Source organism: Aricia agestis, chromosome 6, assembly GCF_905147365.1.
Source record: "Aricia agestis chromosome 6, ilAriAges1.1, whole genome shotgun sequence".
Lineage (NCBI taxonomy): Eukaryota > Metazoa > Arthropoda > Insecta > Lepidoptera > Lycaenidae > Aricia > Aricia agestis.
This window is the reverse complement of record NC_056411.1, coordinates 9,295,259-9,319,176: the sequence shown is the minus strand read 5'-3', so window position 1 is coordinate 9,319,176 and position 23,918 is coordinate 9,295,259. Positions and strand designations below refer to the sequence as shown.

Sequence of the window (23,918 nt, the reverse complement as noted above, 5' to 3'; positions counted from 1 at the left end):
CATTTTTCTGACATGGTGAGGCATTAACTTTAATGTTAATTGTTTTAATAATTTCTTAGGTAGTTCAAGTGGCAAATTAATCATTTTTCTGACATGGTGAGGCATTAAGAGGATTCCACACCGCCATTTTTCCCATACAAACGCTGTCCCCTGTTTCCTCCCTGGATAATGCTAGTAGAGTTATAATTTTTTTCCTGAATATCTACGGCCACTAATACAATGTCCCTATGTTTTCCTTTTTTTCATAATTTAATTATTAAATAAGATATGAACGTTCAAAAACCCAAAAAAATGGCCAGATTTTCCACTGTGTTCAAACATCCAGAAAACAGATTTGGATAGATTATACAAAAAAAGCAAAACATAGGAACACAGCTCAAGCCTTTTTTTAATCTTTAATGAAAAAAGTACTTAAATCGGTTAAGTTTTGGAGAAGGAATCAGGGGACAACGAATCGTTGATTTTCTGGATTTTCTGCAGTTGTCTCTATCGCGTTCTGCGGTATAGGCTTGAGGTAAGGGAGACAGCTATAGATATTACACGTACTTTTTTTTTCATTTCTCTAGCTGCTGTGGTATCCTCTTAATGTTAATTGTTTTAATAAAGCTTCTTTATCCACGTTTTTAGTAACAACAACACCGTTTGATTCACTCATCTTCAATTTTACAGAATTACACGCCCGCACGCTCAATGAACGAACATGAAATGACAAAACAATCGGTCGGAACACCGCGAGAGACATTATGAACCTGTTTAAACATGTTCAGATCAACGTTTCACCGAGTTTTGCAGTCGCTTCTAGGATTGACTAGGCCAAAACCGAAACAGAATAATTTACTATCGACGTTTGACTGAAAAGTTGGGAGCTCCTGGGTTTGACTAAAAATACTTAAGGCAAAGGGCGAAATTGAAATGTATTTCGGGGATCGCCTGACGGCTTTGGCCAAACCTAGGATAAACCAGTCCTTCCGCGAAGAGACTGTGTATCGGACTTTGACTATAACATCTATAATCTATAGTTTTTGTTTTTGACTTATGGCAACACCAAAAACTAATGTCGATTGTCGCCGCCATTGAGTTTCGTGTAGCCGATTATCGAAATTGGTGTTCCTACCATTTTAATCGGCAAATATCAGAAAGATCTTAATTCATTAAGTATTATTTGTTAAATAAAATCCGTGCACAATAATTATATCCGATGGCAGACAGAGACACAGATGAGTTAAACATCGATAATGTAATAAAAAAATTATTAAAAGGTAAATTCAAAATAGGTTTATCTCAATAAACAAATTATTTTTTGGTAGCCTTTTTAGTGAATTAATAGGTTTTGTTAGTGTAAAAATATGTTTTGTGTTCATAATCGGTGTTTGTATTTGTTTTAGTACGAGGCGAAAAGCCTGGTATGAATGTACAGTTGACAGAAATCGAAATCAAAGGGCTCTGTTTAAAATCAAGAGAAATCTTTCTTTCCCAGCCTATTTTGCTCGAACTTGAAGCACCGTTAAAAATATGCGGTAAGTGCCTTATAATTGTAAAGTTTTTTCTTATTTTTAATGTATTGTTTTCATCTACGATTAATTCGAATCTAGTTTACGGTAACGCCATCAAGCCTGAGAACTTTGTTTCTCCGATTAGAGGGGAAATTTATTGTGCAATGCATGGTTGTTTTTGTTGTTAAGTATTATTAATATTCATTTTTAATTGTAAATTATTTTACAATACTAAACAAATTATCCATGCCTTTATTGTCTATTCTGCCTACCCGACTTTTTTAGATATAAATAATTAATTAGTATATATGGGTTAATTAAACATCATCATTATGTATGGGCGTATCCAGGTTCTGGGCCAGGGGGGGCAAATCAGATTTTTTATAAGCTAGGTGCTTATAAAGAATAAAAAATTAATAATTTTTAGTTTTAAAAATATTGTATTGCAAAGAAATGGCCTGTCTGGCTACGCCCATGTTAGGGTTGCCATCCATCCGGATTTCCCCGGATTAGTTTGAAGAGCGTCCGGGGTGCGTCCGGCCGGGTTTTTGAAAAGTGTCCGGTTGAAATCTGGACACTTTTGCTAAGAGAAATCCAACTTTTTAACCGACAGTAATTAACGAAAGATAAAAACTCACTAAGTATACACACAGATTCTATCACGGACTTGAGTTAGTCAGATTTTTATAAATTCAATTCAATACAATACAATTATAGTTGCCGGTGATTTCAATCACCCTGCTATAGAATGGCCAATGAACATAAGCCAGACATCACCTGGTCCCACACTACTCTTTAGAGAAATGTTTATGGACTACAGTAATCTTACACAGCTTGTAAACTTCCCAACAATATTTAGAACAAATCAGACCGCCTCACTATAGGACTTGATAATGATTAATGAAAGCTCTTTTATCAAACATATTGACTACAGCCCGCCAATCAGAAAAAGCGATCACTGTGTTATTGAATTCAGTACCCAACTTGTTATAAAAAGACATATAAATAATCAAAAGTTGAAAAGACCATACCATTTGATCAATTATGAAAATTACAATGCAGATCTTGCCACACACTTACAAAATGTGAACCCGAACTGTAACACAGAGGAACAATGGTTACAATTGCTGACAGCAATAAACGTCAGGTCAACTCGAGGTCATCATCTCAGACTAGAACGTACACCAGCGAACTCGCTTGTAGCTCACAACTTCCTAAGCAATAGAGTTGTGCAGACTTGGAATATGTTGTCCGATGATATTGTATCTGCACCAACTGTTAACAGCTTTAAAAATAGACTTGACAAATGGTTGATGACAAATAAGTCCTGCAAAAGAAATTAATAACGAGTGTGTGAATTACAACACTGTGTGATATGGTCATTATCAGCTAAATGCTGCTAGATCATTAACAATAAATAAATAAAAATAAATAAATTCTTGTTGGAAAAGCAAAAAGATGTTAACGTAAATACTGTTTAAGAGATGTCCGGGGAAATAACCACATTTCAGTCAAATCTCCGGGAATTTTGTCGTGCCTGACCAGCGAAGGAAATTTGGGTGATGGCAACCCTAGCCCATGTCATTGCAGCTCAGTTTGGAGTCCTCAGAAATTAACTGCACAGTTTCTTTTAGCTTTGGCGCATGCCTCCCTGTTTAAAGGGCTTAACTGTACAGCTTAAAACATAACTTAAAGGCTTTTATATTAACTGAACAGTTAAATGGTTGATTAAAACTGTTGTATAAAATACTTAAAACATAATATTTCATTATGTGCATCATACAAAACTCAAAAATACTATCATACAAATATTCAAAATTTAGAGTTCTAACTATGTATTTATTTCAGGTGACATTCACGGACAATATTATGACTTATTAAGGTTATTTGAGTATGGAGGCTTCCCACCAGAATCCAATTACCTGTTCCTGGGAGATTATGTAGATCGTGGGAAGCAGTCACTAGAGACAATATGCCTGCTTCTGGCGTACAAGATCAAATACCCCGAAAACTTCTTCCTTTTAAGAGGCAACCATGAGTGCGCTAGCATTAACAGAATTTATGGGTATGTATTTCACATCTTTTCGCAATGTATCTTGCAATTGATGCTGTTTACTTCCAATATCTTAAACCACTCAAACCACTCAATGGTCCTTAAGGGCCTGATTACACCTACAGAGTAGAGTGGCAAGACAATGCTTTTGGCCAATTTGTTGGCCGAAAGCACAATTTTGCCAGTACTTGGTAGGTGTGACAAGGTCCTAATCAATAATAATAATAGCTCCCACACCGGTTTCGGTGACGGTGGCCGGTTTCATTGAAACCAGCCCAGCTACGCAGGAGTAATTTTATAGTCGGAAGACCGACACGACCGGCGAGAGTTCAGGCGCAGGACCGACTTTTTACATGCCCATCTGACGCATGGATTATCTTACTTGTCAGACAATCAGATAATCAGCCTACATTGTCCTAACCAAACTTGGAAATAACATGTTTCCAACGCGGGAATCCTTATGGTGGATTTATACGGGTCGATTTTAGTTGTGTGGCTAGTCACTAGTCGAATCGCTTGTCCAAGCCGAATCGCCACCCCATTTACAAAGTTCTACAAAAATTGCTTGTGACTAGTTCATTCTGCGTGAAAAAGTCGCGTAAAACAGTCGCATTGCGTAGGGGCATTAAAATCGTTCGACAATCCATTATTTGAGAAATAATTTAAAATGAAGAAAAAGGTACTAAGGTGAGGCTACAGTGCAGACAAACTATGTATTCGCAGCAAGCGATCGCTTGCGACTGTATTATCTGGTCGCTGTTAAGCATTAGTGTCCTAACCCACAATTTTTTTTGTTGTTAAATTTTGAATGCAGTCTTGTTCTAAATCATCTACAGAACATAACTCCATTTATAACTCAAAACGTAATTTTTGTGTGGGTTAGTACACGAATGCTTAACAGCGTCCATCTATGCTTGCGACTGAGCGTTTGCACAGTCAATTTTAATCACCAGCCGCGCGACAAAAGTCTGTTGGTAGTCTACTTTTGGTGCATGCGCCTTGTGCCACATGCAGTGTAGCCAAATTGCCATTTGGACAGTCGATTTTCGCCGTGTGGCGTAAATCGTGCAGCTATAGTCACCCGTGTAAACCCTGCATTACCTTACCTTATTCTTTTAGTAAATAAATCAAGACAAGAAATTAAAAAGAAAACTTTTTTTTATGTTGAATCATTGTTCCTCTACCTATAATAAAAGCTGTGTGTGACTCATTTAATATTTTGCAACATTTGTATTTGGAACATCTAAAGCAAGCAGGAAACTGGAAAATTATTTATGTAAACATAATATTAAGTGAGGTATTGATGACGTTCAAAAATGAGCATAAAGTCAAGGTACTAAGGGTTACTGTCCTGTGTTATCAATTTATCATGTATTATTGATTCGCTCCTATCTTGAGATTATTCTTTGATGGAATCACACTGATTACACACAGTTTATCATCATTCAAAGCATTCTGAAAAAATACTATGATAATATATAGGTTTGTATTTGTAAGCATTCTGAAAGAAATACTACCTAATATTGGTTTTATAAGGCTTCAGGACAATGATAAATTAATTATAATAATTGAAACCCTAGGTCAATAATTATACAAAATATTCTTTAATATTTTTGATGTAATGGTCTAATAAAACTATTAACTAAGTGATAATACGGGTTTAGTTTTGTTACAGAGTGTATATTTATACAGAGTGTATACATGATAAAACTTCATAATTACTTATTAGTTATACCTTCACAAATCAATCAAAAAGTTCATAAATCAGTTTTTTTATGCATAACCTATGAGTTTAAGTTTAATAAAATAATATAATTAGTCCTGTCTATGGCAAAGTGGCTTCCGTTATGGGCAAAATAAGTATAAATATGAATAATTATAATTATTTTGTGTAGCTTGCATTATATTTTACTAGCTATTTGACCGAGCTTTGCTCGGTATTCAATAAAACACGAATAAAATGACATTTTCTCAAAATGATTCCTAGCTAGATCGATTCATCGCCCTCGAAACCCCCTATATACTAAATTTCATGAAAATCGTTGGAGCCGATTCCGAGATTCCAATTATATATAATAAATATACAACAATTGCTCGTTTAAAGATAAAAGATAATTAAAATTTCTAGATGTGTCAACATAAGGTTACATGTTGATTGTTTTTTTTTATTACAATAAAGCAACATTTTTAGGGTTCCGTATCCAAAGGGTAAAAACGGGACGCTATTACTAAGACTTCAATGTCTACGTCTGTCTGTCTGTGTCTCCAGGCTATTACTCAAGAACCGCTATAGCTAGACTTCTGAAATTTTCACAGATTGTGTACATCTATTGCCGCTATAACAACAAATACTAAAAACAAAATAAATAAAATATTTAGGGGGGGCTCCCATACAACAAACATCATTTTTTAGCTATTTTTTGCTCGTAATCAATAACGGCAACACATAGGCACTTAAAATATTCAGGAAATACTCTCTTGTTTATTCGCACTTTAATAATTTATCTATTCGCACTTTAATAATTTATAACAAAATTTGCATAAATGAAATAATTAAGGGGGGCTCCCATACAAAAAAAAAACACAATTTTCAGTCTTTTTTTTGCTCTAGTGTGGTACGGAACCCTTCGTGCGCGAGTTCAACTCGCACTTGGCCGATTTTTTATTCAATAAGAATCCTTCCCTTGACATAACTGGCCCAATTTAAATTGGCTATTTTTATCCTCCTGAAAGCTGCCAAGGACAGATTTTTTCAGTCTTTCAGAAACATGATAATATTGTATTATATTATATAAATGCTGCAAATACTCTGTTTAAATTCCGTTAAAGCTGTAATGCTACTAATTTAAGTAAGTCAAACTGCAAGAGAGAAATTCAGTGGCAAAACTTGATCAAAATTGATGTAATTTTGATCAAGTTTTGCATTAAGTGTCTAAACACACTAGGCCGAAGTTACGCAGCGTAAATTCCTAAAAGGACTTGTGTGTTTAGAGTTTAGACACTTAGGTTAAAAATAAATTGAAATGAACTTCATATCACAGTAGCTCAATAATAAAGAATATTGTGAGAAATGTAAACACATAATATATCTACTCTTTGATCCACCTTATAATATAAGTTCTGTGTAAACATATTATGTAAATCGATTTTTATCGATTCACGAAAACAAGTCTAAAATAAAAATCATTTGGAATGTTGCCAAGAAGATCAAAGTTACTGCTGGCTAGGCTAGGCTTTGACTAAAACCCTTAAGGGCGACTAACCCAAAATTTTCGATTTTATAATTCATTTTTATACTTGAAAATAAGCCCCGAATTTTCTAAAATTAGATACTACATTATATTTCGAAGAATCCGATCTGAGCAAAAACACGATATCTTGAAATTTTGTCGATAGAAAAAAATCACAAAGATGCATCTAATTTTCACGAATTTTTAATTTATTGCCATAACCGTGCATTGAACTAAGTTAATATTTTTACACATTGTATAAAATTCTATCATTGAGAAATCGACCTAGCGGATTTTTAAAATGTTGTATATTTATCGAGTTATTGAGAAAAAACTAATTTTGGCGATGAATCCGCGTCGTCCTTTTTCACCGGGCATATGAAGTGGCTTCAAGTGAGTGTGAAGAGAGAAGGACGATGTTTGATTTTTTGGGTTAGTCGCCCTCTTAAGTTAAGTTAGTCTTGAAACTTTTCAATTGGACTGAAATTATCTATAATATAAAAATGAGTCGCTGAATGTGTTGCTAAGCGCAAAACTCGAGAACGGTTGGACCGATTTCGTAATTCTTTTTTTAAAGTATTCCTTGAAGTATGAGGATGATTCTTACTGAGAGATATATACGTGGGAGAGCCATGCTTCGGCACGAATGGGCTGGCTCGACCGGAGAAATACCACGTTCTCACAGAAAACCGGCGTGAAACAGCGCTTGCGCTGTGTTTCGCCGAGTGAGTGAGTTTACCGGAGGCCCAATCCCCTACCCTATTACCTTCCCTACCCTCCCCTATTCCCTTCCCTTCCCATCCCTACCCTCCCCTATTACCCTATTCCCTCTTAAAAGGCCGGCAACGCACCTGCAGCTCTTCTGATGCTGCGAGTGGGCGCATGGGCGACGGAAGTTGCTTTCCATCAGGTGACCCGTTTGCTCGTTTGCCCCCTTATTTCATAAAAAAAAGAAAAATTCTAAAAAAAAAATCCTGAAAAAGTCTAAAAACAACACTTTTCTATACAAATATTTTGTATGGGAGTACCATACAAAATATTTGTGATAATACTTAAAAGTCAAATATATAAAAATGGACTTTCAATTATGTTAGTACAATACAATACAATACAATGCAATACAATACAATATAATACAATACAATACAATAACACTTTATTGCACACCATAAAATACAAAATAAAAATCATATTACATATGAGTGTTATGATATTATGTTAGTAACGCTAAAACTCGAAAACGGCTGAACGGGTTGGGCTAATTTTAGTCTTAAAATATTCGTAGAAGTCCAGGGAAGGTTTTAAAGTGACACGAAGTTCACCGGGACAGCTAGTATTCTAATAAAATAATAATCCTAACATCTCACAATGTTATATTTAAAAAAAAAATTCAAAGTGTTTCCAAACCTTGTCTCAAAGTTTGTGCTCATTAATAATTTTTTGTTCACAGGTTCTATGATGAATGTAAAAGGAGGTACAACATTAAGTTATGGAAAACATTCACAGACTGCTTCAACTGCTTACCCGTAGCAGCCATTGGTGAGTGTAAATTAAATATTATGTACCATCGAGGAAGTTGATTCCTATGCAATTTACAGACCAACGTTATTTGGTCGAATATGTCAATTCAATGTTAATTGTGATCTGTCAGCTGGGTTTGACGCAACGCAACCAAACTACTTAGGTCCCCGATTTGCATAGGAATCAACTTCTCTGATAGTACATGACTATTAAAAGTGAATATCATTATTGTATAATGACAATAATTTTTAAACACTGATCTAATTCGATAAAACTACAAATTCCTATAATAATTGATATATGTAAAGGATCCCGTCATGGCAAATTACTTCTAAATTGTGGTTTACTACGGACAGCACTCCAATCTCCATATATTTTAGTTCAGTGATCACTAATTGGACTCATTAGGTGCTCGACTAAGCACAAACGCGCGCTAAATGCTGACAACCAATCATTGGAGTTGGACAAAACTTAATATACAAAGTTACTGTGCTAAAAAATGTTGCCTAGGAAAGTAAAACCATGAGTATGCATGTGGATAGGTAGGCGGGTGGGTATTTTAGGCAATAATATAAAGAGGTGCTTATTTTATGTTGTGCATTTTGAATAAAAGTAAATAATATTCAATGTTTTGGATGCGATGCCAAGGAGGGTCAAATATTGTTGAGTATCATAATATGAAGATTGAAATATAAATGTAGGACGCGACAAAAGACTCGCAAGCGATCCAAAACTGCGACTCAATAAAAATCTGGTTCTTTACCTTTTCCAAATTTTCCGCCGATACAAGTTTGTACGATATCCTATGTAATATATTAATTAGTACAGTAATAAATAGGTCAATTATAATAAACCTATTGTAATTTATACCACATCCCTTATTACTAGGCTCAAAAGCTCAACGATAAGTCCATCACACCCGTAGCTGTCCGCGTTAGTAAATTTTTTTTGGGAAGAAAGGAATCCAGAATTCAGTTACTGTGCCAAAAACCAAATTTTATTAGATTAGTTCAAGGCTTTCTGCGTAAAAAAAACGTTACTTTCTTTCAACATAACACGTTTTCGTGTTATTACAAGATGATTCATGGCGCTGCGTTTTGTTTATAGTCCGGGAACAGTCAATTTTTCCGCTATAAAAATGTCCTGGATGTGATGAGATACCAAATTTTATCTAAATCCGTTAAGCGCTTAAGAATGAAAAGAAAGATAAACATTAAACAGGCACGCATTTTAATTATTAGTTATTATTATGGAGTCGGAATATGTGGCGGGTTATCTGTGGTCAGCTCGGCGCCGGCTCGTATCAATGCATTGCACGCATTGTAAGTTCGAGAGAGTGAATTATCACTTGCCGCTTTCATCACGCGATTACCTAAACTACGATTTATGTTTCTCATGTTCGGGCCACACTAACGTTTAACGTCAATGCCCAACAACGCGACAATTATTGCGATAATTTTAACGCGTTAAAGTGGGTGGCTACACTTGAACGGTCAACGTTTAATGCCCAACGGCGTTGAAAACGGCGTTGAAAATGGCGTTGAAAATGGCGTTGAAAATGGCGTTGAAAACGGCGTTGATTTTACTTAACCGACTTCAAAAAAGGAGGTTATCAATTCAACGCATATGTATGTAATATTCCAGAACTGCTTAATTTTCGTATATCAGCGTCTGAACGAATGTGCCAAAATATTTCAAAAGTGTAGGTATTTATGTATGTAAGTATGTATGTATGTACGTTTTTATGTTTGTGTTCGCATATCTCTGGAACTACCATTGCGTATTCAGTAAATCTTTTTTTGTTGTACTAGATAATATATACTAGATATAACTTAGGGAATAGTGCAAGTTGCATCAAATTGGTTCAGTAGTTTTGGAGGTAGGGAGATTTAATTCTAAATTACGTACAATTTTGAAGTCGCTTTTATCTTTTTATAATGTTAATTGATTTCTTCAAAAGGTAATAATTATATTATTCGTCGTCAAGCATCACTTTGCATTCCACGATTCTTGTAACTTTTGAGTTTCAGATCCCACAAACATGGTTCGGTTTGCAAAATCTCAAAAAAAGCAATTACTTTCTCATTAGGAGTAACTAGAGTGGAGTGAAGACTCCATAACCAAAGTACGTATTTAAATTTAAAAAAACGTGCGATTTAAATGCAAGTACAAGTCGAAGCCAACACGTGTGATCCCGTCGGGCTCTCAACGCACAGTGACGATACGTAGTGTGGCCGCTTCATCGCATTAATTCTCGCGTTAATCTCTTTGATGTACCGCCACTAGAGCTATCGCCAAACGGCAAACGGCATTGTAAACGCCGTTGAAAATTATCGCGTTAAATTGTGGCTACACCTACGGTTAACGTCCAACAACGCGATAATTAACGGCATTTGACGTTAGTGTGGCCCGAACATTACTTATAATTCTGTGTGAGAAATGAGAATTGTGAAGAAGTCGCTACAAAAAATGAGAAATAGTTTATAGTACACTGAACACGGAAGATTTACATTGATAAAGTTACGGCTGCCGCCTGCCAGGCGCCAGCATCTTTGAAGTCCGGTGCTGGGTCAGCAATGAATCTATGTTATGTTTTCATCTCGTCTAGCATCCAATATTCTCATACTTGCTATTGCGATGTATTATGTGCGAAAGTGTCTGTCTGTTACTTCTTCAGGCCCAAGCCTCTGAACCGATTTTGTTGAAATTTGGTATAGGGATACTTTCGGTCCCGGGAAAGGACATAGGATAATTTTTATTTGGGAAAAATGTACTGTTTTGGCGCGATAAAACGAATTTTGGCGCAACGGAGTTGCGGGCGTTTTATCTACCTTTACATAGTATAGATGTCGCAGGCGGATTGTATATTTAGCCGTATTACATTACGGCTAGCCGTTTTAAAAAACGGCGCGGTTTTGTAATGCGGCGTGTCGACGTTTAGCCGGATTGTAATTGCGATACGTTCTTCAATAAGGCGGCCCACGTTTAGCCGCATCGTAGTCCTATGTAAGTTATAGGGTGACCATGATTGCAAAATAAAACAATGCTGCAGTGAGTGGCCTTCATTAAATTTTTGTAAGCACTCAAAGAATAAGCAAAAAATTCTGGATTTATCTTTTGTTTTATGGCGGTCGCCGGCTGCTGCCGCAGCACGCTCATAGATAAGACATAGATGCGACATAGATAAGACGCCCGCATTTCCAGTAATTTCTTTTATTCAAATTCAAAGTTATCGTTACCCCCGGGAGATCACGACCCACAGTTTTAAAAAACACTGATTTATAATATAAAATGCCGGATATGCCGGAGTACTAACGAAGGTACTGCAGTGGTATCGTCAAGGTTATCTGATAGCTATAAGCCGTTCAAGCCTCGAACTTATAAACGACCTCCATGTCAAACTTATAACTGAAATATTACATTGTCGTTTTCTTCAAAACATAGTCAGCAGTAGTTGTTTTTGTGAGGTCATTATTAAAATATTAATTAATATACATACTTTATTTTCTTGGAAGATTTTGAACAGCATAAATTCCTGGTCTTTGCAGGTTGTAGGCCTGGCTTTAAACATCCTTTCGATTAATTTTGATCTTAATGTATTCATATAATATACAAAAGAGAACTTAACCAAATTAATATGCCAATTCTTCATTGAGTAGAGATTAGTAATAGTCGACTAGTAATAGCTAGTCTCTACAATTTTTTTGTCTGTTCTTACATGGCTTGTTTTTAACTAATTTTGGCGGTAGGCTCTGCAATTCTACAGTCAAGTCATAACTCATAACCGATACTCATTCCAGTGGACGAGAAGATCTTCTGCTGCCACGGCGGTCTGTCGCCGGACCTGCAGGCTATGGAGCAGATCCGTCGCATCATGCGGCCGACCGACGTGCCCGACCAGGGGCTGCTGTGCGACCTGCTGTGGTCCGACCCCGACAAGGACACCGTAGGATGGGGCGAAAACGACCGCGGTGTTAGCTTCACTTTCGGCACTGAGGTACGTGGAGAGGGTTAAGACGATAGAACAAGGGCTATAGATAAAACTAGAGGGATCCAAGTGTCCTTTTTGTAGCGTGAAGACTTAAGCAGTTGTGTAATTAAAAAGCCATTTTGCAAAAAATTATACATAGATCACTCTGTTTCTATCAATGTCATGAGGGGTCCTTTATGGGAACCTACATGCTCAAAACAGGCGAAAATATTGATAATTGGAATGAAAATCAGTGGCAGGGCTGGCAAAATGCCATGGACTCCTGGCCTCTAGAGGCCATGAGTTCAGAAATTTTTATAAGTACATTGTTTTATTATTAACGTGACGATTATTGATAGGTACCCATCAATTTGACACGTACCCCGGATGGCGTAACTATAACATCAGTTCATCAACATCAGTTGAGTAGGTGTTCAGCGTTCACACAATTGATGAAATCAATCTTGATCGAAGACGTGACTACCATAGAACCTACAAATCAAAAAAATTAGCGTATTCCCTCTGAAATAGCTGGCAACGCAGTTACAACTGTAATGATTTTCCCTTTGCCCCGGTAGTCTTATAAAATACACAAATTGTGAAACGCAAAAGCTAAGTTTCCCTTTGTATACTCGTAATTGTTTTGCTCAATCTGTTATCATAACACAAAGACTATTTACATATTCATGCATATTGTCCGCGCGTCGGTCGCGGTAAACAAGAAGCGAACACATAACCTTGTCCTCGGCTGATACGAGACGGAAATGTTTTTGTTTGCGATAGCGCCGTGATAAGCGATAAGATGACACGCCGCGCGCATGACTAGCGCAAACACTTTCACTCAATTTCATCGTGTACTTATACAAAGTTTACATGGTCAAATACAGTACTTAGAAGATAGTACTTAGCACTTTAATTATATTAAAGACGTTTTTTGCTTCATTTCCGTGCTTGAATCTAGTTTGCATATTCTAGATTCAAATTACGAGGAAGGAAACATCTTATATCTGTTTAGACTTCTAATTTGATGACATTCGAGGATGTGTGCATTCAAAAATAGTTGCACGCATTTTTGGTCTTCTTCACACGTTATACTTATCAATATATGACCGTTGAGAAGTATATCTGTTGAGAAGTCATGTCTGAATCCTATATTAATATGAAAATAATCACGACATTAAATTAAGAATAAAACTTATCTTACTGGTGCAATTTATCCTAATACGAAGTTATGATTATGCGGAGGTTTCTGTTAAAGGCATAAGCAGTGGCTTCTCTATCTTATATATATATATATATATATATATATATATATATATATATATATATATATATATATAAAATTGGAATCTCGGGATCTACTCCAACGATTTTCATGAAATTTAGAGGGCGATAAATCGATCTAGCTAGGAATCATTTTCAGAAAATGTCTTTTTATTCGTGTTTTATCGATAATCGATAAACTGAAAAATATGACTCTTCCTGACATCTATTGGCGAATAATAATACTAATTGTTTTAACGACCAGCAGATGGCGTTATTAAGTAACACGAAATCAATGAGTGTTTGCTATACCGAGCAAAGCTCGGTTATCCAGGTACTTTTATTTATTGGATCACAGGAAATTCAAACACGAAAAATTCACAATAAATAACAAGCTATAATGTCAAACCGAGATTCAATATAAACAAGCATGAGCTAACAACATTTTCAAGTTACAAAATAAAAGGCTACATAACAATTGGGCTGCGTTTCCACCAGATATGTGTTACGACTTGCGAGGAATGTGTTTTTGAGAACCAATAGAATCGCTTCATTGAGGTGACCTCGCTCAGCGCAGCGATTCTATTGGATCTTAAAAACACATTCCTCGCAACACATCGCAGCCTTATTTTTAAATTAGGGTCAGGTATGCATCTATACGTCCTTTATGAGGAAATAGCGGACCCTAACAACAAATCTCCGTTTTGCAGGTGGTGGGCAAGTTCCTGTCGAAGCACGAGTTCGACCTGATCTGCCGCGCTCACCAGGTCGTGGAGGACGGATACGAGTTCTTCGCCAAGCGGCAGCTCGTCACGCTGTTCTCCGCGCCCAACTACTGCGGCGAGTTCGACAACGCCGGCGCCCTTATGTCCGTAGACGAGACCCTCATGTGCTCGTTCCAAATACTCAAGCCGGCGGACAAGCGCAAGCTCTACTCCGGCCTCAACATGGGCCGCCCCAACACGCCGCCCCGCGCCCAACCCAAGAACAAGAAGAAGTGAGCACCTAGTAGTATTAGTAGCTTAAGATGTGCCCGGTCGAAATATCTGTGGATAAAACGTGGAATGACCTCATAAAATCAGTGCATGGACGTGTTGCAGTCGCTAGTTTTGAATGAAGCTAACTTATTACTTGGGTGTCCCTTTAATGCATAATGTCGAATCCCTTAATATTTGGCTCGCTATCGTCGCTGTGGAGAAAAATAGCGCCATGTCACTTAGCGATGCGTTATGTTAAATCCTATACGTTTTTGTCATCTTACTTCGTTGTGGAAATTGGCGAATGCAATATGACTGAGCACTTGGGCCCACAGATATTCCGTCCGTGTTATACACGTAGTAGACACTGCCAATAACACATCCAGTATCCAAGTATAAAACAGTGCCTTAGGTCTGCATTGATGCCAACATCAAGGTCACGTAAATGGGAAGATCAACAAACACACAAGCTACTCCTTAAGAGTAAAGACTGAAGTAGGTGCCATAATAATACGTAGGACACACAGTAAGATCCGCGGTAAGAAATTGTTTAGGGGAAAGAGCCCAAGGAAAATAATCTCTTAAGTTATGAAAAATTGTTTCATCATTGCCATCACCTCAAAAAGCACAAAAGGAATCTAGCTTTAAACAAACAATAGTGACTTTTAAAATTACAATATTTAAAGCATTTGTATCTACTTTATACCTTACTTGTCTGGGAATGATGTGAAAAATTAGAATCTTAGAAAGACACAGATTATTAAAGATTCATCGGTAAACCTCTTAGTAACTTTTAGAATGATAATAATCTTCAACTTGCCATGAGTTCAAAGTGATTTACTACATACACGGTTCTAACGGAGTATGCAAAACACGATATTTCCCTTAGATTTGTAAGTTTATTGTCAAATGCAGTTTTTATAGAAAACGACGAAATATGACAAGTTAATGACAGCTATTGCCAGATTACGCCATTAAGCGTCTCCCAGACAGACGCGGCCTGTGGTGGCGGTGGCGGTCTGTTGGATGACTTCAGAGTTCTAGGAACGACACAGACACACGCAGCCACGCGGCCAAGCCATCCAACTGACCGCCCCCGCCACCGCCACCGCAGGCCGCGTCTGTCTGGGAGACGCTTTACGAATGTAGAAATAAAGCTGACGTGTCCGCTTGTCCGCAGCTAACGGCGAGGCGGCGGCGGGGCGTGTCGCCCGCGGTCCCTCCCCCGGCGGTACTGCGGCGCTGCGGTCGCTCGATCACACCGGTCAAAATGTGCTTTCAGGTCAATATTCACATTGTATTCAAGGCTCGTTTCACGTTGGCAGTTCTAAGGCGAGATTTGCAGTTGCAATGCAGTTGAGTCTCGTTTTTGCTGCTCCAGCTGTATTTAAACTGCAAGTTGTAGTCAAAGTAAATTTATTATAAAACTTGTTTTACTCTGAAAAGACACGTTTCATGTAGTGCAACACAATGCACTGTCTATGCGAATAAAGCCTAAAGCGTCAAACAGCCTAAAACAACGCGTCCTAATTCGTATTATACGTTGTTGGTAGCTTTCGTTCCGATATCGAGAAGAATTAAAGACTCGTATAATTGCTGGGCGCATTTATACTGTCCCGATATCGGAAAGGAATACTACTGTACTCGAAGTTTTACTTTACGTAAGATCTCAAAACAAATTCTGACCGAGTTTGATCGTATCTCCAACACCGCGGCGTATGAAAATTGATCCATAATTCGAAGTCGCTATAAGCCATAAAAGAAAAATTGTTTTGTTAAGAGACCTACTCCAGCGTTCTGTTCGGTCGAAACCGCCTTGGGTTTTGCCTTTCAATTTTTTTACGTAGTGTTATAATGCCTAATCGAGTGTAACCGCCGCTCTCTTAAAAGCAGAATTAACTTAATTGACGGTTTTGGATGTTATAATTGAAAAAGCTGAATATAAAATTAAAACTGATCTACTCTACAAGAGCGGACGAGTATAAAAACATTTATGGTATTGATTTGCAAAGCAAATCATTTAAACTGCCCAATGTTAAGTTTGCCTAAACGAAAAAAAAGAGATTAAGGTCTCAAAGAAATGCTAATCACAATAATTGAAATTGTTGAAGAACGCTCAGATTCAAACATGACATCCAGCCGTTACAAATTGTAAGTTTAATAAATTAGCTAGATTCCTGTAAGAAATGAATGTGTGTGATGGTGCGAGCGCTTGTCTGCAACTTAAATGTGAATTCAAAATGACCTTTTAATGTAAAAAGGTTGCATCGAACGCATTATATGTATCTGAATGTCGTATAGAGTTATATTAAGCGTAAATAGTGTGTCGAGCCTAGGCGACGATTTAAATGTGTAACAGAATTATTTCCGCTCCATTAGTGGCTGGTCGCGAGGAGTTAGACGTGAAAATGCGCTAAAATATATTTCATTTACTTTGATTACATCGTACCGATACGTAGTATGTGCGTGCGTGCATGCGAGCGCACAGTACGCCACGCGTTGCGTATAGTACGCACATCACTCAAAATGTATGACGTGGGGCTTTGAGTGTAGGCTTGTACGATCTCATAACAGTATTATTGCAATCAAAACAGAATCGATCCACCATATATTGTGAAGCTGAGATTAATAATAACAATTTAATTTATAAACATTCCAATACAGCCAATGAGTTTCTAAAATACTAGAGTAGCAATGTCTTACAAAAGATTCTCAGAAATGCGTAACCACTTTTTTGTTCAAAAGACAATGTCAAGTCATATATTCGTTATGTCATTATGTATGTGAGATATGCCTGCAGGCATCTTCGAAGTGGCAACGCGTTGCTACCGTAAACTTCCAATCTAGTTACGTTAGTAACATAGAATATCATTGAATACAGCCCTGATATAGCAATAATACTACAACATCGTGAGTATCCATTAAAGTTAGATGTTTACGTTTTATTACAATATCTACTTATAGCATTCTGCCGTTTATAACTATCTTCGATCCTGGTGATCATTTACTAATGTCCAATATAGATCTAGTTGTACTTCGAGACTATTAAGCACAAATATTTAATTTTGTACCGTCATCAGGAAAGCGCATTTTCTCGTTGTTTCTGTGTTTAAAAGTACGTTTTTTTGGCTCGAACTCTGGCAATTTATAAAGTGACGTCCACCGAACGACTGCTACAGAACTCCGCGTTTGGAACCTTTATGTCCTAGATTAGGACTCCGATCGGTCGCCGGTCTATACACCCTCAGCTATGAAATGAGGCCAATTTATATAAATTATGTTTTAATATTAATTTGTTCATTTAAATTTACAACGTTCGCGTATTAACCGCGCGCAGCCAAATCGTCAAGCCACGGAGCGCGTGTAGCGTCGCATTAAATTATTTATTTTGCTGTATCTAAATCGTACGATGACCGTCAAAGCCAGTTTGAATCTATAATAATTATTACATGTACGAACAATATTGTATAATAATTCGTAAATAAAAAATTATAAACGTAATCTAAAGACTTTCATTTCTAGTAATTAGTAATCCAGTTTAAAAGCAACATTATAACTATTTGAGCAAAAAGCAGCAAAATATCTAACAACATTAACATAATCGACTTAAAATAAATCGGATGCAGCTTATTTTGTGTAAAAGCTTCGATTTAGTGATTATCTTTTTTGTCATTTACATTAACCAACAAAGTGTAGTAGGAGAAAGAAGTTTTCAATATCTGAAACAAGCAAAAGTAATGTAAGTATTTCTACATTTAAGTTGACATAGATATAAGCTTGTAGTGTAGTGTCTGTAATGTAATGTTCGCATGATATTTTTTTTTTCTTATAGCCTGCAGTATTTATTTACAATGACAGCTTGTATTCACAATTTACCATAATGGCATGAAATTAAATTTTGCCATGCTGGCTTGTAATAAACGTAGCATGATTATGTGACAACTTGTAGTTTAATTTTGTAGTGTATGCCATTAGTCGCTTTTCCTATTACCGCTATAAAGGCCTGCAAGTCTATGGCTATATAGTTTCCTGCGCGTATAATGAGAGACCGGCGGCTGGATAGCAGGATGTTCAACAGCAACCGTCGCGGGCGCACACCCATCGTGATCCAAGCGCTCTGGTACGCCGCCTCAGACACACGATCCGACTGAAAAATTATCAAGGTAAAATATTACGGACTTTAACTATAGCTGCATGACCTAACGACATTTTTATTTAAGCCGTAACATTCTAATATTTAATATTACTGGTAAAAACTAGGTAAAAGCACTTAGGGTCGCGCCACACTGGAATGGCAGCGGCGCGGTGAGCACTTTCAGTATCAATTGTCATATGATTTCTCAAGCGATACTATGTATTTCAATAATGAAGATAAAGTTTAAAATCATAATATGACATTGGAAGTGCTCGCCGCGCCGCTGCCATTCCGGTGTGGCGCGGCCCTTACTTGTATGATAATTTGGTTCCCAAAGTAGCAGTGAAAAAACATGTCTAACGCCACCGCAAACAAGTACTCTAACATGGCCAAATCGAACTTCTGAAATATAAAATAACCTTAAAAGTAGATAGGATTAAAATGCGTTATTTCATAATTATATTTTATAGGCAAAATCACCTTTTAAATTACATACATTAGAAAAATATGATTATATAATAAATTTACCACTGTAGCAGTGTACAACAAAACGCAGAGATACACGGTGTACTGTAGAATGCGGACCACGAGAACTGGCGAAACAAACTTCTCAAACATAACCTTAAACTCCTTGATCACTTGGTAAACTCGAGCACAATCCTTTATAGAGGTGCATGTATCATCATCGAAGGTGGGATCATATATGTCTGTTGGATAAAAACGTATTTTTTTTATAATTCTAAATTACAAGCTTTCTTATCCAATATAACATCAAGAGAAAAAAGAATACTTTATAATTTTAATAAATAATTTAAAAGAAATAGAAAAAAAAACATTTACCGTAAGAAGAAATATTGCCCTCAGCTCGCTGAAATTTTTTTAAAGTTTTTAGTAAAAAAAATCTAAAAATACTGTTTGTCTCTTTCACTTACGCTCTTGAGATGCATTATTCTTTGTATCCACAGATGTTCAAGAAAATTAGACAAGTAGTATCAGTGGGCTACTCGGCAACTAAATTATATAGAAAGCTTACACAATTTTTGTCATAATGGAAACGTGGCTTCTCCACGATGCTTTCGTTAAAACTATAGCGGTGTTCTTCATCAGCTCGAATATCTCCTATTTTTCTGACCAAAGTATTATGTCGGATGCCATTTTTCAGAAGTGCGGTGTACCGAATGTTTCGTAGGGAGCAGCATAGTAAGTCCAACTGCCCACACATGAGTATTGAGGACGAAACAAAGAATACCCCTGAAAAAAAAAACATACGCAACGTTTGCGTCCGCGACTGCTTTGCTGTTCTGCTACATCTGATTGTGGAGTTATTATGCTAGCTTTTTTTTTTTGGGTCGGCAAATGCTATGCTAGATAAACTTATCTTCATACGTTTTATTGAGTACGCAAGTATGTACAAATCAGAATATTACTTAGATATTATTTACTAGATAACGCCCTCAACTCTGTTGCGTCAAAATTCGTTAATCGTGCGGGAACCGTACATTTTTCCGGGATAAAAGTGGCCTATGTCCTTTCTCGGGAGTCAAAGTATCTCCATGTCAAATTTCAGCAAAATCGGTTCAGCGGTTTGAGCGTGAAGAGGTAATGGACAGACGGACACACTTTCGGATTTATGATATTATGTACTAAGTATGGATTTGTTACTCACCACACTGTCCAATAGCTACGCCAATAATAGCTTGCACCATACAATGCCTTATTAAAATAAGAATTATGAAAAATGTATGGTTCACTTCCTCGTACATCCAAGGTAGGGCAGCATTGTTTGTCACTGAAATACGTTTACGTTTGTAATGTGTACAATTGAGAGTATTCATGGGATTGGAGAGCTAGCGTTAAGGCATAGTAAAAGGAGGGGAAGTAAGTTATCTTCATACAAAGGCACCGCGCGCGGCTTGTATATGTGCGCCATAGTATCAATGCGTCGCCTCGTACGGCACACAACAAAATCTCGGCGGTACCAGTGCAGCCTAGTAAAACTGGCCGAGTATGAAGATAACTTACTTCCCCTCCTTTTACTATGGTTAAGGTTACATACTACAGAACTGAAGGTGAAGAATGAATATAATAATATTTTAATAAACTTACAATAGCTGACAATGGGTATGACTGTATATGCAGTAACAGTGAATGTGAGACAACCCGTGTAGAAGTAAGCAAACTTCTTGGCGCACTCGTAACTATTTTGCATGTTCATGTTTGTGACGCCAGACGCAGAGTGCCATTTGAAGTTTTTGTTCACGTATTCCACCAGTTCGTATAGATCGTGCTGGTATGTGGCGAAGTATGCGACAATGAAGATAGTGATTATGATCGGGAGACTTTCGGACATTAGGACGAGGCTGGTCATGAAACCTGTCCATTCCAAGTAAATATGGACCACGAGAGACATCAGAATATTGAGTTGAACTAGTAGCATCACACTGAAGTAGACGTAGTTAATGATGATTTTGTATTCCTTGTCAGGTTTTTCAAACCATTCCCAGCAAGCGACGAGTTTTAACGGAAACACCAAATAGTGGTAATAATTCGGTGGCGGCTTTTCATTCTTTGTTAAATTCTGTAAAAAGATTTCAATCAGAAATAAACGTGGTGCGAATAGACAATAAAATACCAAGTTTATATATTATTATGTCGAAATTAACTTGCCGATGGCACCATGATGTTATATTTAAGATGAGGTATTCTTACGATATTATGTGTTGGTCTGATGTTCAAAATGAAATAAACGTAGGTACACTGCAAAATAACTAATTTCAGAATTGAAAACTACGCTTGTTTGAAGAAAGTAAAGGCAATTCCACTATAACACAAATCACATCGCATAAAATCTTGAATACGTAGGTCACACTGAAAGTTTTGCGTAACTTAAAAAAACGACGTGTTATAACCAAAATATTATGTTTATTGCTTTTCAAAATACTCTCCTTATTCTAAACATTTTTTTATGCGATCGAACCATTTTTTTAAACAGGAGAACCACAGATCTGAAGGCATGTTTTCTACGTGCTGATTGAACGCTATCACTGCCTCTTCGGAGTTGGTAAAAGTGAAACCCCTCTTTAAATCTTTAATTTTGGGAAAAATACAGAAATCACAGGGTGCTAGGTCGGGGCTATGTGTAGGATGGGTGACGAGTTGTGATTTTTCGGTACCTAAAAATGACTTGTTTTGTTGGCCGTGTGTGAAGAGGCGTTGCACGTTGTCATGATGTTGGATAATGCGGCTTTTAGGTCGTCTTTCGCGAACCTTTTCTAATATCCTGGGTAAACAAATGGTAGAACACCACTCAGCATTAACATTTTTTTGATCTCCAAGTGGAATTGTACAGATGGGATCCGTAGTTCAGAAAAAAACGTGATCATTTTCTTACCAACGTTTTTCGCCTGCCTTACTTTTGTTGGCTTGTTCTCATTTTCAAACACCCACTCACAAGATTGCTGTTCTTTTTCGGGTTAAAAACAACAAATCCACTTTTCGTCTCCGGTGACAATGTCATAAACAGCATTAGAATGTCCCACTCCGTGGGCGTGCTTCAGTAGCATCTGTGAACACCATTCCACGCGTGCCCGCTTCTGCTCCGCTGTCAGTTCATGAGGGATCCAACGACAACAAAGTCACCGAACTCACAATTCTTCGTGTATTTTTTTTTTAATTTGGCTCATACCAATCCCCATGAATAGTCCTCAAATCGTCTCATAGGTAATCCGCGGGTTTTCTTCAATTAGCCGCCTAACAGTAGCCACATTAATTTCGTTGACGGTAGTTGAAGGCCGTCCTTCACGAAATTCGTCATGTAAAGAAACTCCACCTCTCTCAAATTCAGTATACCATCTCCTCACGATGCTCAAACAAGGTACTTCCCTCCCAAAAGCATTTTGAAGACGAGTAGCACAGTCTTGCGGAGAGAGAGAACTTTTAAAATCATAAAAAATCATCGCTCTAAAATCTTTTCGACCTAATTCCAATTTCGTTGCGTACGTAGAACTTCGATGCGTGATAAAAAACAATTGACAAATGATTTCCCGCCAATTTTTTTTGATATTGCTAGGAAGGTTGCAACGTTTAAAAAAATATAACATCCAAAACTCAAATAGTTCCGATTAGCTAGAAGTGCAAAACTTTTAGTGTGCCCCATGTACTTTAAATCTAGTGTCGTCGTGTTATGTCTGCCTGAATATAAATTTATTTTTAAGCAGAAACGTTTGCTGGCCATATTTTTCTTGGGGCGCTTTTCCTCCCAAGCGTGTTATAGCCCGCTTGGGACACTTTTCCTCCCAAGCGTGTTATCGCCCGGTTATGGTCCACATGCGGGTGATATTATGCCTCTGGGCGCGGGCGTGTTGCCTGCATGATAAGAAAAACTTGACAGGAAAAGCGCCCTTCAAAACGTGAAAGAAAAAGTACGCTTCACGACTAGTCGACTACCCAAGATATTAGATTTTATTAAGAAGATGTGATACCAGTTACTTGATTTGCCATTAGTAAAATATCCAAATAAATATTGGTTACCAACTTAGCACACCCTATTCAAAATCTGAAAATTGGCCAACTTTGCAAACTAGAACTCCTCGCCACTTGTAGAAGTTTTACCAGTTAATTACTGTTAATTTTCATGTGAATACAATATGTACATACCTAGTTAGTTTGACTTAATTGCTTATTAGTTATTCATTATTATTTATGAATATAATGTCAGTCGCATTTAATAGACTGTACATTTTATTTTTATTTCTAACTTCACTAACTTTTATTGGATCAACTCAACCTCCTAACTCTAGTCCTGCGAACTTGCATTCTTTGGCTTTGAAATTACAACAACGTAAACGTTGTCATCGATTTTCTGTGAGGCCGTGCTAATAACAGCTTGATTCTACTAAACATTATTAATTTACTAGCTGTTGCCCGCTACTTCGTCCGCGTGGACTTTAGTTTATAGCGCGCGGTGTCAACAAAATTTGTGTCAAATTTAAAAACTTTTTAAAACCCTGGTAAGTGGTACCCCTCTTAGGGCCGCGCTACACCGGAATGGCAGCGCTGAAAGTGCTCGCCTCGCCGCTGCCATTCCGGTGTAGCGCGGCCCTAATTAATCAAAATACCCAAAAACAGCTGTGCAGTGTGCACATAATCTATACTAATATAATAAATGCGAAAGTATCTCTGTCTGTCTGTCTGTCAGTCTCGCTTTCACGCCAAACGCCAAAACTACCGAACCGATTGTAATGAAATTTTGTATACAGATAGTCTAAAGCCTGAGA

The 23,918-nt window shown here is 37.2% G+C and overlaps 2 protein-coding genes across 2 annotated transcripts; one reads left to right on the top strand and one right to left on the bottom strand.

Moving 5' to 3' along the window:
* The first annotated feature begins 1,049 nt into the window (after positions 1 to 1,049).
* On the top strand, positions 1,050 to 17,093 carry LOC121727592 (serine/threonine-protein phosphatase alpha-2 isoform). The gene is made up of 7 exons (XM_042115500.1): positions 1,050 to 1,259; positions 1,386 to 1,517; positions 3,342 to 3,558; positions 8,227 to 8,315; positions 12,098 to 12,294; positions 14,241 to 14,527; positions 15,688 to 17,093. The coding sequence occupies exons 1-7, from the start codon at positions 1,199 to 1,201 to the stop codon at positions 15,689 to 15,691; spliced, it is 987 nt and encodes a 328-aa protein (XP_041971434.1). The 5' UTR covers positions 1,050 to 1,198; the 3' UTR covers positions 15,692 to 17,093.
* A 1,058-nt stretch (positions 17,094 to 18,151) lies between these two features.
* LOC121728158 lies at positions 18,152 to 21,321 on the bottom strand. Its single transcript, XM_042116280.1, has 8 exons — positions 21,310 to 21,321; positions 20,749 to 21,220; positions 20,394 to 20,431; positions 19,483 to 19,510; positions 19,171 to 19,349; positions 18,955 to 19,044; positions 18,499 to 18,654; positions 18,152 to 18,226 (listed from the first exon to the last, which is right to left on the bottom strand). The coding sequence occupies exons 1-8, from the start codon at positions 21,319 to 21,321 to the stop codon at positions 18,158 to 18,160; spliced, it is 1,044 nt and encodes a 347-aa protein (XP_041972214.1). The 3' UTR covers positions 18,152 to 18,157.
* Between the last annotated feature and the right edge of the window lie 2,597 nt (positions 21,322 to 23,918).